General features: G+C 40.3%; 1 protein-coding gene across 2 annotated transcripts in view; it reads right to left on the reverse strand.

Moving 5' to 3' along the window:
* Nucleotides 1-17,995, reverse strand: part of MORF4L1 (mortality factor 4 like 1) — a 37,713-nt gene extending 19,718 nt beyond the window's left edge. For both annotated transcript variants that reach the window (XM_075006521.1, XM_075006519.1), the window contains exons 1-5: nt 17,883-17,995; nt 12,140-12,186; nt 5,201-5,268; nt 2,219-2,305; nt 1,316-1,396 (exon numbers count right to left, since the gene is read on the reverse strand). In XM_075006521.1, coding sequence (XP_074862622.1) covers nt 1,316-1,396; nt 2,219-2,305; nt 5,201-5,268; nt 12,140-12,186; nt 17,883-17,922 — 323 coding nt within the window. In that variant the 5' untranslated portion in view covers nt 17,923-17,995. The remainder of the gene's footprint in view (nt 1-1,315; nt 1,397-2,218; nt 2,306-5,200; nt 5,269-12,139; nt 12,187-17,882) is intronic.

The raw sequence follows: 17,995 nt of genomic DNA on the forward strand, positions 1-17,995 counted from the left end.
TGGTGGAAAAAAGTCAGAATTCTAATCTCAAACACTAATGTGTATGGTCATGATAATTGTCACCATCACCCTGTTACAGTCACAGAGCAATGCAGAAGTGCAAATGTACTCTTACCAACTTCAACATCCATAGAATCCAGTACACCAGGCCCTTCAACAGAAACTAGCTCCTGTCAGTTTAAATGTGTTCTGCTATTTTTAATGGTATTACACTAAAAAAGTGTCTCACTAACTCTTCTGAAGTCAAAATAAAAGATCCACATCAGACATGTATTTCGTAATGCTGAGAAGTCTCCACCATCAAAAGAATGATACAGGGCCTAAAAAATATTTGAAAGTATCACCAAATGTCTTCTTTTAAGGAAATGGGGTCCAAATTAGTCAGGTGTCTCTTGACTAAGACCAAAAAGCAAATCAAGCCAGGAGCACAAAAAGAGTTCAAAATATTAGCAATGAAAACCTTCAAAAATTAAGCAAACCTGTTGCCTTCTGAAATAAATATTAAATTTTGCTAATTTACTGTGCCCATTAAGTGACTGGATGCAACAGTGTCTAGACACAAGGCCACAAGCTGTGTCACTGAAACCATATGGATGAAATTGAAGATCTCTGTTGACTACATGTGAAAATACGTTGTTTTCCAACAAACACTCGTGCCGGGGCCTGGGTCTCTTAAGCTTACAATTTTAACATGCTAAGCCATTTTGTTTTAAGAGCCACACACACTTCACATTATTCTCTTTATACAAAAGTAATTGAAAAGAAAATGCAACAAATGTAACATGATAAATAGGCTAGAGTTTTCTGAATGACAGAATATCACAAAATTTCATTTGCATCCCAATGACCATTTTAATAAACACACACAACGAAGGCAATATGCAATTTATTCTTCAAGCTGCATTCTTGTCCTCAAAGATTCTTTGTCACTGTTTGCATGACTAGAGCAGATTCTGCCATTCCACAAGGAATTATCAATTTCATTCAGCTTTACCGTATGAGATATAATGTGCCCTCATCACACTTTTGTTCAGTAAAGACTGGAGCAGAACTTTAAAGTTTAAGTGCATCCAGTCATTTACTTTCAGCAACACGTGGCTCTTGCATTACTTAATGACTGAATGTTTTGTTGGACAAAGACGTATTTTGTCACAACAAAAACAATCCATGTTTATAAACTAATATTTCTTTCAATTTTAATTGAAAATTTTGCATTTTAAATCCAATCTCTGAAACCTCACAAAAAAAGAGCGCTGCTTATAATTTAAGTGAAATGACTGAAAAGCAAAGCTAAACTTTTAAAAAAGATTCTTACACTTCAACATTTTTCTGTTGCAGTCCAGATGTCTTCTTGCCTGGAGCAGCACCTCTCATCTTGCCCTCTGCATACTGTTCCCTTTAAAAACAAATTCAACAATACAATTTTACTATAAGAGAAGGTAATATCTTTTTTAGAAGGTAATAGACCATACAAACATTTAGAGAATTTATATTGAATGGGTTTAAAGTGAACAGACACTGAGGAAGCCACTCCTTCATGATACAGAAGGAAAAAAAAATTAAACTACTGACAAAAGTGAACTTCAGAGTACTTGGCCTAAACACATGAGCGCTTAACTCTTCCTCTCTCACCCCAGTACTCAGAATTGTGAGAAAGGAATGCACTGGAGCTGCTTTGGAAATGTACCTACTAGAAATATTTGTATTCCACGATGATACTTTTTCCCCAGAACGATACAAAAAAGCATTCATAAGGATTAATACGTTTAGAGCCATTTTGCAAAAAATTAGTTTTCATTAAGAGGGCATTGGATTTTTTAAACATATTTTAGGTGATTATCACATAATACATGCCATTGGCTTAATTGCATATTTGTTTTATTTATAGAAAGTAGCTCTGAGACAGCACAATAAATCTCCTTCATTTAAAACCTATTTTATCCTTTACCTTGCAACTGAAAATTCACATACTTCAGATTTTGATTAAAGATATCAGGAAGTTGAGGGGTGTGCCATTTGGCCAAAAGATTATGAAGATGATGTGGCCATGCTAGAAGTCTGAAGACAGGCACAAAACAAAAAACAGGGAGAGGACAAGACAACTAGCATATTAATTGAAATCAAATTAATACTCCCCTAGAGATGTATTTCTAGGGCTGAAGCACAATAAAAAAGGGAAATCATGGTAAGTTAAGTCAGTCTATCACAAAACGCTTACTGATTTGCCTTTTGAAGTTCCTTCTGTTTCTGCAGATTCGTATCCACGTATTTGAGCACTCTGCTTTCTGGAACCCATTCATCCCAGCTGAAAAAAATCAAGTCACACCATTCAAAAACTTTGCAGTTAGATTCTGGTCCCAACAATCAATTTAAAGACTTCACAGGATTTGAGACTGAGCTTTCATTTCTGTGATAAATCATGATCTGGCACAGCCGAAAGTGCAAGTTACCAAAGAAAACGCATTCCCACCGATTTGTCTAGGGCAAAGTGACATCTTCAATCTTTCCTGCAAAGATTGCCAATTGGGAAACAGACTCCCAAACTTAAAAGAGAAGGGTTTTTTTTCCTTTAATATAAACTAAAAAAAGGGCTACATGTATTCTAACATGGAAAATCTGCAGCCATAACTAAGTTATGCAGCAAGATAAATTTACTGTATTTATTCCAACAATTTATAGGGCAACAAATTCAGCAATAAGATCTTACTGTAAAAAGAAGAGCTCTGATTTCTCTCTGTAAAGGAAACCAAGATGGCATGAATATTTGAAAAATCTGAAGGAAATGATTTAATATAAACATGTGCTGGAGAAATTGCCATTTTAAGCAAGCAAATTCCACTTTGACAAACAGTGGATAATCTTTCAGTAATTTGACAAATTTTAAATTAAAATCAAGATTTCATGTGGCCATTTTAAGATGCACATATTTTCCAAAATAGATCAAGATGTAGGTTTTTTTTAGAAATGTCTGTAACATAGAGCTTTGTAAATTAGAGATTCGAAACCTTGCATTTCATGGTGAAGTAATGATCTCATTGCAAAAGTTGTCAAGCTCAGAATGCCAATGTGGTAAACACAAGTTCACAGTACATCTTCAAAGATTCTTATGGTAAGTTTAATGAGCAAATATTATAGGAAACAAGATACATCCAACTGTACATATAATTAGAGGCTACATATTTAAGATGAGGCCTTGATGAACCCTGATCCCAAAGTTTATGTTATTGCCAGAAATCCTCAACAGAAGGACCCTGTACAACAGGATGTGAATGTATTATACTATGTAGGACATGAAAACTACTTACTACCAAACTTGTAAAAAAACCACTGGAAGCCAAGAACTTTAAAACTCATGTATTATAGAGAATCATAACTTAATTATGAAGTCAAATTGAAAAGCCATACAGTCCCAGTTGTCTAGATGTTGCAGCAATGCCACTTTTAATGTAGATAATTGGAAGCTTGGAAAAGCAAGAAAATAATCAAAGGCAAACAGTTAGTGCAAGTAGACAAAGACAAGAGAAAGTCATTTGACACAGCCAATGACACCCACCACTATCGATTACACAGAAGAGAATATATTTTATCTGATCTCTAAGGGTCAGCGTGAATTTAGCAGCAGAGTTTAAGTTGCAACTTGTTACATGAGCGTTTTACATTAAGACACTTCTTTGGTTGGTCACTGCTTTGGGGGAAGCAGTTTTAACGATACCAAAATATGATTTTTAACTTAGACCTTATGCTGACAAAAAAAAACAATTAAGCCTTGTGGGACACACAAGACCTTTTACACACTATATGGCAGCTATGGTCACACAACTAAAGTGACTTTTTGATAAATGATGTCTCCAAAAGAGACTTAATTTGCAGCTTTTCATATTTACCAGCTGCTAAGGAAAAATAAGCACTGCTCCTACTTTCAGTGTTAGACTGTGGAATGCAGTTAAACTAGAACTGAACAATAGAACTGAGGGCAGAGTAGAACAGGTTGAATCTCTCTAAGCCAGAACTCTTGTCCGGCAACATCCATAATCCGGATTGATTTTGGTTAGCTGGACAACCATTTTCATGTGTGTGGCCAAGTTTTCCCATAGTCCATAAAGTTTCTTTACAGCCACCAGTCCTGGTTCTGTGCTGTTATTTAGCTGTAATTTACCACTACATGTCTTCTCAGATCCCACAAAGCAGTAGAAGTGTTGGTAATGTGCTAGACAATATTGACCTCTGGCAGTCTGGCAAATTCTCTCATCTGGCACTGGCCATGTGCCATTTGAAACACAAGTATTCTCCATTTGAAAATAAGAACATGTGGCAACCAGCAAGCAGCTATGTGGATGCTGCACTAGGACTGTTACAGGAAGTTGGTGCCCAAGATAGGAACAACTTGAAATCAACACGTATGATGCTGTTCTTAACTCCTACAGATCACGCAACAAACTCACAATAAATGTACTTGCAATTCCAAAAGCAAAATGCTTCGCAGATCTTTTAATATTCAGAGCCATGAAACAGAAGTGTTAATTCTTGAGGAGGGAAAAAAAAAAAATCTAAAAATGTTATTTTTACAGAAAGGAAAACTTTAATCCTCTTTACTACAACTTTCTTTCACCCCGACCTCAGGCAGGTTACCACCTAACAGGGAGATGGTACAGGTGAGACCAAAAGCCTTACCTATCACCTGTTTTGAAAGCAGCCTTTCCCCTCCTCTCAACTAATCCTACTCCCTTTTCTACCACTTGTCACAGTATTTAGCTACATAAGAACAGATGGAGTCTCTGACTATAATAAGTGTTGTTCCACTGTTCATTCCATATCCCAATATACAACAAAATTTTTTTATCCTGTATTTTCAATCCTAGAAATAATGGAAAGAGTTCCCAAAATAGTTAGGCCATGCACTCAACTGTGGCAACAGGACAATCTAATGGCACTTAGAGCAAGTTTGACTAACCAACCAACATACCAAAGAAATGTGCCTTTAAAAAGTAAAACTATTATCTGAGCAACATTAGCCTTGTTATTCCATGCTTTAAATGTGTGGCTTTGCTGCAATACATTGACTGAAGCTCAAGTTAATTTCTGAGCTAATGAAACATCTTCAATTGACTAACGCACAGGAGCATCAGTCCATTAAGCTAGCACCAGCTGGAGTCATTAATAAAGGAAAATTAAGTCTTGTTTTCAGAGATTTATTACTTACTTTTTATTCCACCCACTGTAATGTATAAAGTATTTCACTTGTTTGTCCTTTATGGCAACCTTTACACACTGAAACAAAGAAGAAATTTGGGTTAGCAATATGACCTGAACAACAAAAATAGATTCTGGCAGACTGACTAAACTTTCAATCTAAATACAAAGATCCCTGTCCAAGCCACTGAGGTGTTTGGCAGCAATGTCGCTACCAAATAGAAATTGTCCCACTAAAGACACAAACCCAATAATATATTTATTAAGTAGTTTTGTACATCTGAAGGGGTACATTGATTAAGCAACTAACTGCTACTAAGCTACCCAGAGGTTTTTCGAAGGGCTTAATAACTTTCACCAGGAGACAAGCAAGAGAACATGCAGCAGACCAGAAGACACAAGGAGCAGGTTGCTTAGCCTCTTCAGGCTAACCAGAAGCCAGTTTTAACACAGTGAAGGACTCAGTGTTATTGTTTGCATGCGTACCTAGAGCCCTGCAAATCTGCAGATATGTATGGGTATCTTCCCCATGGCTCATTTTTGCAGATACAGATGTAGACATAAGTTTTTATCTAGAAACCAGCAAACACTTGTGTGGATGCAAATATCCATGGATCATATTTGCAGATGCAGACAGCAATTCTGTATCCATGCAGGGCTCTATACATACCCACTATCTTGCAGAGGAGGATGCTAATTACAAGAGATGACATCTCAAGAATAAATAAATATTTCAGATTTCTGCAACTACAGAGCAAACTCTACAGTCAGCAGTAATTGGTTGTAGTAAGTGCTCTTCAGGTTTAACAAAACTTCACTTATTCTCACTATACTAGACTAAGGGAACCTAAGATAAACATTCAAACTGCTAAATATCAAGGTGAAGATAAACTGTTGTTGCATGCTTCAGGGAAGTTAGCGTACACAATAAGAGGAAAGACCCAGGTAGTGACTATGAAGAGTAAAGCACAAAATAAGTTACTCCATCAGACTACAACACTATTCATAGATTCATATAAATAAGGCCAGAAGAGGCAATTAGAACATTAAGTCCGACCTCCTGCATAGCCCTGGACATTATTTTACACCCACCTACCCCTATACCAAACCCAGTTATGTGTACTTAGCTAAAGCATATCCCTTGGGAGAAAGGCAACCAATCACTTCCCCCTTCATCAACACCCATGGGCTCAGTGACAGCTGGTGTCAGACACCTCCCTCACTGTTTCCTTTCATCTTTCCCAGTCCAGCACAGAGTGGCTCAGTTTCTGTAGACTGGCTCTGCACTAATCTACTGTAACATCTGCCCATTATCTGTGGGGTCAGCCTCTCCTAGTCAAGCCGTCCATTATGCTGAATACCAGGGTCTTGACTTTTTGTTTGTAATTGATTCTGCAGGTAGGCCCAAATAGCTGTAACTTCCATTGTATAACCTTCTGCAGTACATTCTCTTTTGGCTGTATATTCCTGTATAATTTCTCATTGGTGACCTTCTGCATCCATCCTATTCTCAGGATCTTTTATTACAACTCCTCTCAAATGACAATATCCTCTCTTCAAATCTTTCATCATCACCCATGTCTCACAGCCATACAACATGCTGCTGAATACACACATTTTCAAGATGCTCACCTTTGTTCCTAAGCTAATAACTTTGGTTTTCCAGATCTTATCCATCATCTTCAAACTCACTCTTGCTTTCACTATTCTAGTCACTATTTCCTTTTTATAGTTTAGATCACGTTATGTTGTTCCCCAGACACGTGAATTTCTGTGTTCTCTAGTTCTATCCCATCTACACTGATCTTCCTATTTCCTTTATCTCCAAATACCATTGTTTGTGTTTTATCCATGTTCATAATCAGTCCGTACCTCTTCTCTTCCTCATTTAGCACCTGAATCACTCACTAGCTTCTCTTCATCTTCCTCAATGATAATTATATCACCTGCAACCCTCAAGTTGTTGATTCTCATCCTATGCATAGATATCCCTTTTATCTTTCTTATTCTTGTCCATCACTCTCTCTCTCTCTAGGTGCGTGATGAAGATATTCAGCAATATCAGATCTCCTTGTCTCGTGCCTCTACCTCCCCTAAATCAACTTCCTATCTCTCCCCAGGTTCTCACCGCTGACTCCACATTGTCACTGATATCCTTCAGCAATCAATCTACTATCCACCTCATATGACTCCAATACCGCCCAAGTCACTTTCTGATCTATACAGTCAAATGCCTTCTGGAAAAAAAAAAAAGTCAATGAAGCAATTGTAGATGTTCTTGTTCTTTCATCAAACTTTCTCCACTATCAATCTCAGTGCCAATATCTGCTGTACGGTATTTCTATCTTTCCTGAATCTCACTTGCTCATCCGCAAGATGTTCTATCTGCTCTGTCAGTCTCTGTTGGTATAATCAGCAGCACCATGCCTAGATGACTTGTTAGGGCAGTAGTTCTGTAGTTCTTGCATGCCAACGCACTTCCTTTCTCGTGTATGGTCACTAGCACTGATCTCATACATTCCTTAGGTGCCTTCTCTTCATTTCATGCTATATTACATAGTTTACATTTCCTAAATCGTACCTTTCTTCACCATATTTGATCATCTTTCCCATGGTCTTACTTCCAGGGCTCTTGTTCTTTAGTCATGTTCCTGCTCTTTCTACTTCCTCCTCCAAAATATTGGTCTCGCTCTTGATGCGCAGCAGAGATCTCACGTGCAGTTCTTCAATCAGTCCCTCTGAGACACTTGGTCCAACTGTGCTTTGTAGAGATCGATGCAGTATCTTATCCACTGCTGCACAACCTTATCCTTTTTCACAAGCACCCTGTTGTTCTCAACTTTGATTGCCATCTCCTTCGGCTGCCACTTCCTATTAATATTCCTGATCATCTTATACACCTCCGTGATACCGCTCTGTATCTTCACACCGCTCCTCTTACCATTTCACCTTATCCTTTCTGGCTGCTTTCCTTATCTCATTGCATTTCACTTTATTTTGCTGTTCTACCCTCTCAAACATCCCTTCTGACCTTCAACGCTCTCTTCTCTTAGACCAACTTCAGTGTCGCCTGCGCAATCCACTTCTTATTGATCTTTTCTTCTGGAACAGTCTGCTCAATTTCCTCTTCTATTGCCATGGCTATCCCTTTGACTCTCTTATTTAGGTCTTTCTCTGTGCCTGCATTCCTACTCTTTTCTTCAAATGCTGCTCTGCACATATTCCCTATTTTTTCCTTCCCTAGCCTTGCAATGTCTCACTTTTTCTTAAGCTGGGTCTCAAACTTAGCTTGTTCCAATAGGGGATCACCCCCATGGTTAAAAATCTGCCCCCTGCTTCCAATTTGAATGTGTCTGACTTCAGCTTCCAGGCTTTGGTTCTGCCTCTACCTTTCTCCAAGAGATTAAAGAGGCCTTTAGGACTCCGTGTGCCCTCAAGTGCTCAATTTTTTTTTAAATAAACTAAACAGACTGAGCTTTATAAGTCTCTCACAGTGAAGACATTCTCAGATCACTCTGGTGGTTCTCTTCTACTTCCTTCCTCCAATTTTTCGTCATCTTTGACACAAGCACTGGTCTATTATTCTAGAATCAGTCCCACCAACAGCATACACAGAGGTAATCATCACCCCCCTGCTCCACACTTAAAGTACTTCATTATCATCACACTAGGAGCTTGTGTTGAATTGCTTCTTTTTCAGAGACTCTGTTTTCTGGGATAGTGTCATTTGGTTGGTACAGCCTGCAACCCTTGCTCTTAGACAGCACCTTAAAATTGGCTGTGCTAAAAACACATTTTGTTTGAATGGGCCCAGGTTATCAAGCAATCCTGGACACACTGTATAACTGTCCTGTCTTCTTCATTTACCACCTCAGCAATCTTTAGTTGATATCTACGCTGAGACCAGTTCTCCTGGTTACAAACACATACTTGCCCTCACAAGAGCATTACTGACAGTGCACCTGCAGTCCAAAGGGCAGCGGTGACCCAGCTTAGCTGTGCCAAGTACGTACTCGGAGGTTTCAAACAGGTTTGCATTTGGCAGAGCTATGTTTTGCCTCTGCTGCAGCTCATGCTACCATGGCTGCATTGCCACTCGTACTTCTGCTAGCTCAATGACAGCTAGCGAGAGCACGTGTACACAACCAGGAGAATCATGTTCCTGCCCCACAGTGTGGAAGCAGATTGTGTGTCATCCACAGATTTTTTTTTTTATCAGCAGATTTAGTTCTAAATCACTTGTGGAAAAAAATATTGGCTAGTGTTGGACCTAGTATCAATCCCTGCAGAACTCCTTTAAAACACATGCATATGCTGATTCCCCACCGACAGCTACTTTGGGATGTGTCATTTAACCAGTTAATCCTTTTAACATATACACTATTGATATTTTATAGTGTTTAATTTTAAAATTGGTCCAAAACCAAATGCCTTACAAAAGGTAAAGTACATTACATCTGCATGGTCATTTCAAATCAACCAAACCTACAATCTTCTCAAAGAATGAACAGAATCAGGTTTATTTAACAAGACTTTTCCACGATACCTTGTGGACTGGCATTATATTCTTAGTCTAATACTTTATTAACTGAATCCCATTTTGCCCAGGTCAGCCAGCTTCATCTTTTTTGAATACTGGCACATTAACATACTTCTAGAATTTCCATTCCATTCCAAGATTTATTAAAAAGTTTTAATCCATGTGCCAGAGTCGACTCAACCAGCTCTTTTAGGACTCTTGACTGCAAGTTATGCAGGCCTACTGATTTAAAAGATATTCATCCCTAAGAGAAGTATACAAACCATGTAAGTGTAGTATATAAATTAGAATGAAAAATGAAGTGAGACTCAAGTAAGAAAGGCAAATTGTGGAGACCACAGTAGTCTCCTTACCAACCACACCTTTTATGAGAAACAAACCATGTTACTTTCAATTATGGGGGGAAATGATTGCTTCTGCACTCCCCGCTAGCTTATATGGAAAGATTGAAGAGCACGGAAAGATAAAATAGTCCAGAAGAGGGGGTGGGTGGAAAAGGAGGGAAAGGGGAATAACCCCCATTTCCTTTCCTCTGTGCCATATGCTACAGAATAAAAATCTCACTCAAGATCCAACCTCGTGGTGTCACTTGGGCAGCACAAGGAGGTCAGATACTTGCTGTAAATGGGAAGGCACAATTACTCTTACATTAGGGAAATTACCACTGGCACAGAGCCAGCAGAGACAGTTCTTGCACCATCCACTTCTCCCCGGCATAGGGGATGTATTGCACAGTACGGGAGACGAACTACGATGATCATGCCCTCGTGTGTGATGCACAAAAGATAACACAAAACATCGAGCAACCTAAAAACTGCTCCAACTAACAGAGGAGTCTGCATTAGTGGCAGCAGATATCAGCCCTCATAATTAAAGAGCCATAACGATTCTCCTTGCTATCACCTCTCCTCTGCTGAGTCACGAAGAGCACAGCCACTGGAGGCAATCGGGGACTGGGCACACACATTCCAAAGGAGCTCGTCTTCAAGTGCCAGGAGAGGGGAAGGAACAGACTAAATCAAACGCAGCCAATTGGTCTCCTTCTGAGATAAAGGCATTTTCATTCCATTTTTATGAGGACACAGTCAAACCTGGGTTCAGTTTAATCTAGTATTTACAACCACTTTGCAAATTGTTGAGAAATAAAATTGGTCAGTTTCAATTCTGTCTTCTGATGAGCACTGAAGATGTTTGGCCACTAAATTCCTAATGAAGCTAAAATTAACAGAACAGCCAAGCATCAGCAATTAGGACACAATCTCAAGATCTGCCAATGCCTTCACAGAGTAATAGGCACTCCAACTCTCATTAAAGGTCAACAGAAAGAGCGAGCCTTTAGAGCGATACAAGCACAGGTCTTTGGATCAATGCCTGCAAACCCATGCCACTCTAGCACTAAGCTACCATTACACTGGAAACGGTTGGACCTGCTGTAATAATTGGGCTTACAAACTTGCCCCCCCAGTGAGATTAACTATGGCCAAGTGGATAAGGTCGATGGCGGACAAGATGCAAAAGGGAGACAGACTGAATTAGTCCAAGCCTCTTGATTGAGCTACCGGGCTCTGTGAAGCTCGTGGCCGGTAAACAAGAAAAGCATGGCATTTAAAACCGGTGCCTGAAAGTAGGCCACTTGGATGACAAAAACGAAGGGATGAGCTATTCCACGCATTACTCCCTTTGGGGGCCCACTGAAAACAAGGCTTTTGGGGATAATTTGAGGACAAGGGCAGTAACTGCACACATTTACAAGCAACCTTAGAACCTAGAAAACCTCTCTTAGAAATGGATCTTACAGGAGAGAGGTGGGGCTTCAGCAGCCTGAGAATTCAGTGTTTTACCTGACAAATTCATGATGAACAAGGAGGACAATGTAAAACCCAAACCAACTTCCAATTTATTTTACCTTAATATACACATGTTCCTTACAAGCTGAGAGCACCTTTAGAAATAGAAGAATTGTAGGAGAGTCTATGTATTACATTTCATATATGATAAATTCCAAGTAGTTTTACATGAATGCATAATTCCATTGCCAGTTAAAACCAGCACCTGTAGCACCTGAAATGCTAACAAATTTATTAGATAATGAGCTAATCAAACTGCTTCAAATTACCCATTTACTACCCTTATTATACCTTTATCTTGCAAGTTTTATTCTGAATACCAAAATCCTACAAATATATTTAGTTTATAAAACTGCAGGTTTCTTCAGAAAATATTATAAACTTTGCTTTTTGTATAATTTTCTCTTCAGTTTAGCTTGAATTCTTGACCCAATCCATTCTAGTACTTAGTCACAATCCAATCTAGTGCTCAGTTAATAGACTGCTTTAATCCATTAAATTCACGTGTTCTTTATGTAAATGTTTTTTGCTGTTTTCTGCAGAAATGAGAACCCTGACATACCTTTGCTTCATAAAGGAGAGGTCCATGAAAACACAGCACTCGTTCACCTGGAAAAGTTTGCAAATAGCCATCTGATTAGTCATATTAATGAACACCAAGGCACACACAGACATGCATTATACAAAAGAACTCAGGAAAACCACCACCATTAAGAGTGCTGTGCTAAAAGCTGTCCAACGGCAGCCTGCACACTCATCAAACCAGAAAGCAAGCCAAGAAAGGCCTAATCTTCCATTTTATAAGCAGGCACTTTTTGCAGATGAGTGGAGAGTTAGCTCAAGGCTCCTGCATGATTTAAGCCCCCACATCATGGATGTGCAAAGGGTCTGCTTGCTGGGCAGCCACACAGGGATGCCTGCAAGAAGCTCTTGTGTGCAACTCTTGCACAAGCTGGCACTGGAAGTCACGCAGTATGCAATATCATGGGCTGCCCCAGACATCTGCTGATGCATATACATAATGGAAACAAATGACACAGACCTCCATTCTAGGCTGCAGTCTAGGGCCACCGTTGCAAGAAATGTCAGCACAGCCCTGCACCCCATTTCTGGGCTGGATTCTAACTGCATAGAGCTTTAATAGCCTGGATTTGCAAGAGTGGTCTGAATGGCAACCAGAACATACAAGCAGTAAATAGCACAGCAGAAACATTTCAGTCTTGTTGCAAAAGAGTTAGATTCTTTCAGATGGTACAGTTTCATTTTGTTTTGGAAAAGGGAACACGCTCTCTTATCAAACCAAGCTACTGTCTTATTTTAAAATTATGGTGCAATAGAGAACGTTTATTTAAATAAGAGTTTCCTTTTCCCAGTGGATACTCAGGACCTGACATTCCTATTGTCTAAAGAAAATTGGACATAATGATCTCAGCTTCCTCCTTTTCCCAAAGGAGCAAAGAAGCATACAGTTGAATGAAGGCATTGAGAGGGAAGAGGTTTTCACAATCAAGATTTCAGTTGCTACAAGATCCTGATTGTGCAGTAGTTGATGAAGTCTAATTTATCTAACACAAGACCTCAGAAGGCAGATGTTTCCTCTTGTACAGTACTGCCTTATAACAGAGATCACATCCTTTACATTGGTGATCTGCTATACATACCAAAATAATTAAGCTATACCAATACCTTTACAGATTTACAACCTGCTTATTGACTAGCCTAAATTCCCTTCATTTTGCAAGTATCAGAAGGTTAGTCTGTACCCACAAAAGCAATCAGAAGTCCTCTGGCACCTTATAGACCAACAGACATTATGATCCAAAATATATTAGTCTATCAGGTGCCAACAGGACTCTTCATTGTTTTTTCTTTTCCAAGAAAGCCACGTATAGCTTTATTTGTCATTCTTTACTCTATGCATACAGAGTAAGCTGGTATAGTCTTTAACTGCACCAAATATTTAGTGATTTACTGAACCATTTTTCCAATTATTACTTTATTCCCAGATTCAATACAGTGGTAGGATAAAATAGCTTCACTGTACTTTGGATAATGTCAATGAGGAAAAAGGTACAAAAGGGAGACAGTCTGTAAATACCGATCAGCAGGATTTCATGCTCACAATGGAACAGGGGACACACACACACACACTTCTGTGCAAAGTTACATCAGAAAACATCTGTAGCAAATTGGCTGGCCACAACTGGTTTGACATGTCTGGACTGTCGTTTGCACAGAGGAAGCACATACTTTGAATTTAAAAATTACGGCTTACACTATTTCACTATTATTTTGCACTGCATGTCAACACTACTGGAAAACAAGCCTGTTTACTTGTTCTTAAACAAAAAGAATATTTTATCCAAGTTTATGGAAAATTAGGCTCTTTATACATATACACAGACTAAGAACATATCCCTCTCTCTGTTACTATTCAACATGTGCAAGACACTACATTTAGCCGTTTGGAAAGATCTAAGAACGTTTTGAAGCACCATTTCTGCAGGGGACCCAGTAGCAAGAAATCAGAAAGACTGACAAATGTCCCCCACAATCAGACTTCATGCTCAAAGGAAACACATTGGAAAAATTTATAAAAGGCTTCCTCACTGCCAGCCTAGATCAAAATAATTCTAAACCCCCTCTCTACAAAATACAGTAAACTCATATTTGGCAGCCCCAGGGACCGGGAGGTTGCCAGATAGTTTAATATTCTGGATAATGGAACGGTATATCTAGCAACGCAGGAAAGAAAAATAAGATTAGATATTAAGAAACAAAAATGTATGCAGAGTACTTTATCAACAGTTGTACTGTTGAATGTAAACTTATACTGTATTTATTTTCACTATAGTGTACTTACAGAAAACATAACTAAAATTTACATATGGTGAAAATACCAGTTATTTAAGAGTTCTGAATGACAGAATGCCGGATTTTACTGTGCATTCTCCCCAAGGCACTACAGCGGGACACCTTAATTTATTCATTTCTCCTGAAGTCAGACATTTTTGACTGGAGCCTCTTTACAGCCCAAGTAGTTCTCAAACGATAACTACGCACGCTGTGGCAACATTCTTGGATTCCAAACTACGTCAAGTGCTCTTGTTGCTTAATAATGCCGTTTCCAGCTTCACGATAGACTGTCCCGAGCCTGCAAGTTCTTGTGCCCACATAGCACAATCTTGGCTTCCAGATAAGCAAAAAACCCTAACAAAATACAGCTTACAAGGATTGGGTCTTAAATGCTTAATGCTGCAGTAGTTCCACATGTGTGAGGTCTCATGCACATGGAACTAACACATACGTTAAGGACCTGATCCAACTCCCAATGAAGCTGTCCATTGACTTCAGTGGGGTTGTGGTAAAGTGCCAGATGCTGGATCAGGATTCAGAATGGACAAAACTACTTTTTTAAAGAATAAGTAAATATATATTGCTAAATCCAGGGGAAATTTTTAAAGATCACTAAAGCTAATATAAAAAGTCAAATGACATATTATACAACTACACCATAAATTCACATCAGCACCTACAATACCATTTCCCCATACCCATTTGAGTACATCTCAATCTGTGCATTTAAAACACCCACTAATCTTTCAGATTACATATTGAAATATCCATAAAACATAATTTTCTTAAATCCTACTGAATCTATTGTAAAAAATTAAAAGAGGTCTCTCCTCTTGCCCTCCTTACTAGGGTTCCTTCTACAGATAGGCTAGATAAAAGATGTATTTGCATAAGACACTCAAGAAAACCTATATCTAGGAAACCAGCAATAAACCTGTGAATTTCTAGACTACAAATGATAAAATTAAATTAAAATAAGTTTTATAAAATTTAATTCGAGCCAAATTTAAGGTGAGGAGATGTTTTCACAGCCAAAAACACATCACTTCCTTCTGTGAAGTTTTACTAAAGCTGTCATACAAGATTTTGTATCCAATCTGATGTTAGTGGAACATAAATCCTACCACAGATCCACTAAAATTCCTGAGGTTTTTATAATAGCTATATTAGAGACAGAAGTATTATATGGAGAGTTGAGCAACTGAACACTATTTCTAAAGAAATAACTACAAAACCTGTATAATTAGTGTGTTTTTGAAGTTGCTGTTACTAACTGGCCAGCTTAGTTTGTTGCGCAATTAGCTCTAAGGACAAACTTCAGTATTGTGCAAAATTAATCGCTAAAGCCAACAAAGCTTGGTATACTGCTATAGTTGTCCCTTGTCTCTTCAAAAACCATCACCTATTCTTAAACCAGGTTTTATGGAGTAAGTTGCATCCTTCGCAAAATATACATGTCACTTTTCACCCTGGCAGGAATTAATGCCTGATCTACACAATGGAGTTAAGTTGATGTAAGCTGTCATGACTAAGTCTCAACACTAAAATTTCACTCCCGATAACATAAAAGTCAGCATAGCAGGGCATAACATCACCTCCACGGAAAGCAGAGAGTAAACACTGATACACAGTGAGGCCAATGTAGTGTGCACATAGACACTGCACTGCTTATATTGACTATTACTGGCTTTCAGAAGCCATCTCATAATGTCCCACACTGACCGTACAATCAGTGCAAGTACTCCTGCTGGTCAGTATGCATACAACTGACAGAAGGAGTCGAGCATAGAGACACACAAGTGCTGTAATTACTGCAGCAGCTGTACACCAACATAAGTTATATCAACTTAATTTGGTAGTGTAAACATGCCCTAAAATATTAAACACCTCACAAAAACAGGGGTTCTCTTTTGAACGGAGTCCATTGTTGCTCTAGCTGCATGTCACCACAGTAATCAGCATACTGTATTTTATATCTTCAAGCCATGCTTAATAGAAACCATGCCCTAAGGCAAGACTCAAGATCCCATAACTGGGCTATCTTACAAAGATTTTTAATAAGCAAACATACTTAACTTTAAGAAGGGAAAATCTTGACTGTCTTAAATTTGAAAATTGAAAAAAAATTAAAAAAAGAAAGAAAGGGTCTTTCAATGGCTTAAATGGCCATCAGTGTTCATAGGAAGGCTTTGATACATATGTATGAGAAAAACAAAAGCAAGTAAGTTTTGAGTAAAGGAAACTCCTGAGTCTCATGGGTGAGTTGAGAGCATTGAGAAAGGGGCGAGGGGTGACAAAACAAAAAAAAGCTACATTGTCTTAGAGAAACCACTTTCATTTCTAAAACCTCTCTCTGCTCCAGGGGTCCTCTGGTACTATAATACGATGGAACCCAAATGTTGTCTGCCTAAGGGCCTCACTGAAAGATTGCCGAGGAGAGGCAAGCTCTCTATGAAATGGAGTGCACATACTGCAGCCACCCAGCCTTTTACTACAAAGGGTAACTGGAAGGAATTCCTGTCAGCAGAGACCCTTGCTACAAGGCCACTCAGTTTCCTCCCCTGCCAGTATGCATCATCGCCATGGGTCATAACTAGCCTTGGAGACTGTATTTCAGCCCCTCAGCCCATAAACCCACTAGTCTCACGGTCTCAGCCATAGATGGCACAAAAGCTGCGTGAAGCACCTAGAGACAGCGGCTTCTTCTACAACTGCAGGAGCTTGTACGTGGGGTTTTGTTTGGTTCAGAGAACCATCATTTCCCCTTTGTCCTCCTCTCCTCCTCTGCAGGGAGACAGAAAAATAAGCGGCGGCCGGAAGACTAAAAAGGGCCTTCTCCAGTCCAGACACGCCCCAGAGCTTTGTGCAATACCTCAGGGGGGACTGGCCACAGCATCAGCTCTGCTCGCCTCCCCCGCAGCAAACCCCTACACCCCTAGCCCAGGCAACCCCCTGCACCTCCCAAGCCTCCCATAGCGCTCCAAGCTCCCCACATCCTCCGGCAGCCCTCCCACCTACAGCCCAGCCCACCGCATTCCCCAGCCCCACTGCACCAAGAGCCTCCCCTCCCACCAGCAGCCCAGCCAGTGACCCCCAGCCTCCACCTAGCCTCCCCCAGAGCCCTCAGCCCCACACAGCCTCACCTTCCCAGCCCCCAGCTCTCCTACCCCAGCCCCACCTTCCCAGCCCCCCTCCTGCCCCAGCGCGCACGTACCCACTCCCAGCCCTACCCCGCCTCCCCCAGCACCCTCAGCCCCACACAGCCTCACCTTCCCAGCCCCCAGCTCTCCTACCCCAGCCCCACCTTCCCAGCCCCCCTCCTGCCCCAGCGCGCACGTACCCACTCCCAGCCCCACCGGCCCCGGCCCCGGCCCCGGCCCCGGCCCCGGCCCCGGCCCCGGCCCCGACCCCGGCCCCCGCACAGAGAGCGCGGCCCCGCCCGCACTCACCCTCCTGGAATTTGGGCTTGGGATCCTGCTTGGGCGCCATTTATAAGTGACTCGCCCGCCGCCGCCTCCTCCCCGCGAGGCCGCGCCCGCTCCGCCGCATTATAGCGGCCAGC

This window comes from Carettochelys insculpta, chromosome 12, assembly GCF_033958435.1.
Source record: "Carettochelys insculpta isolate YL-2023 chromosome 12, ASM3395843v1, whole genome shotgun sequence".
NCBI classification, from domain to species: Eukaryota; Metazoa; Chordata; order Testudines; family Carettochelyidae; genus Carettochelys; species Carettochelys insculpta.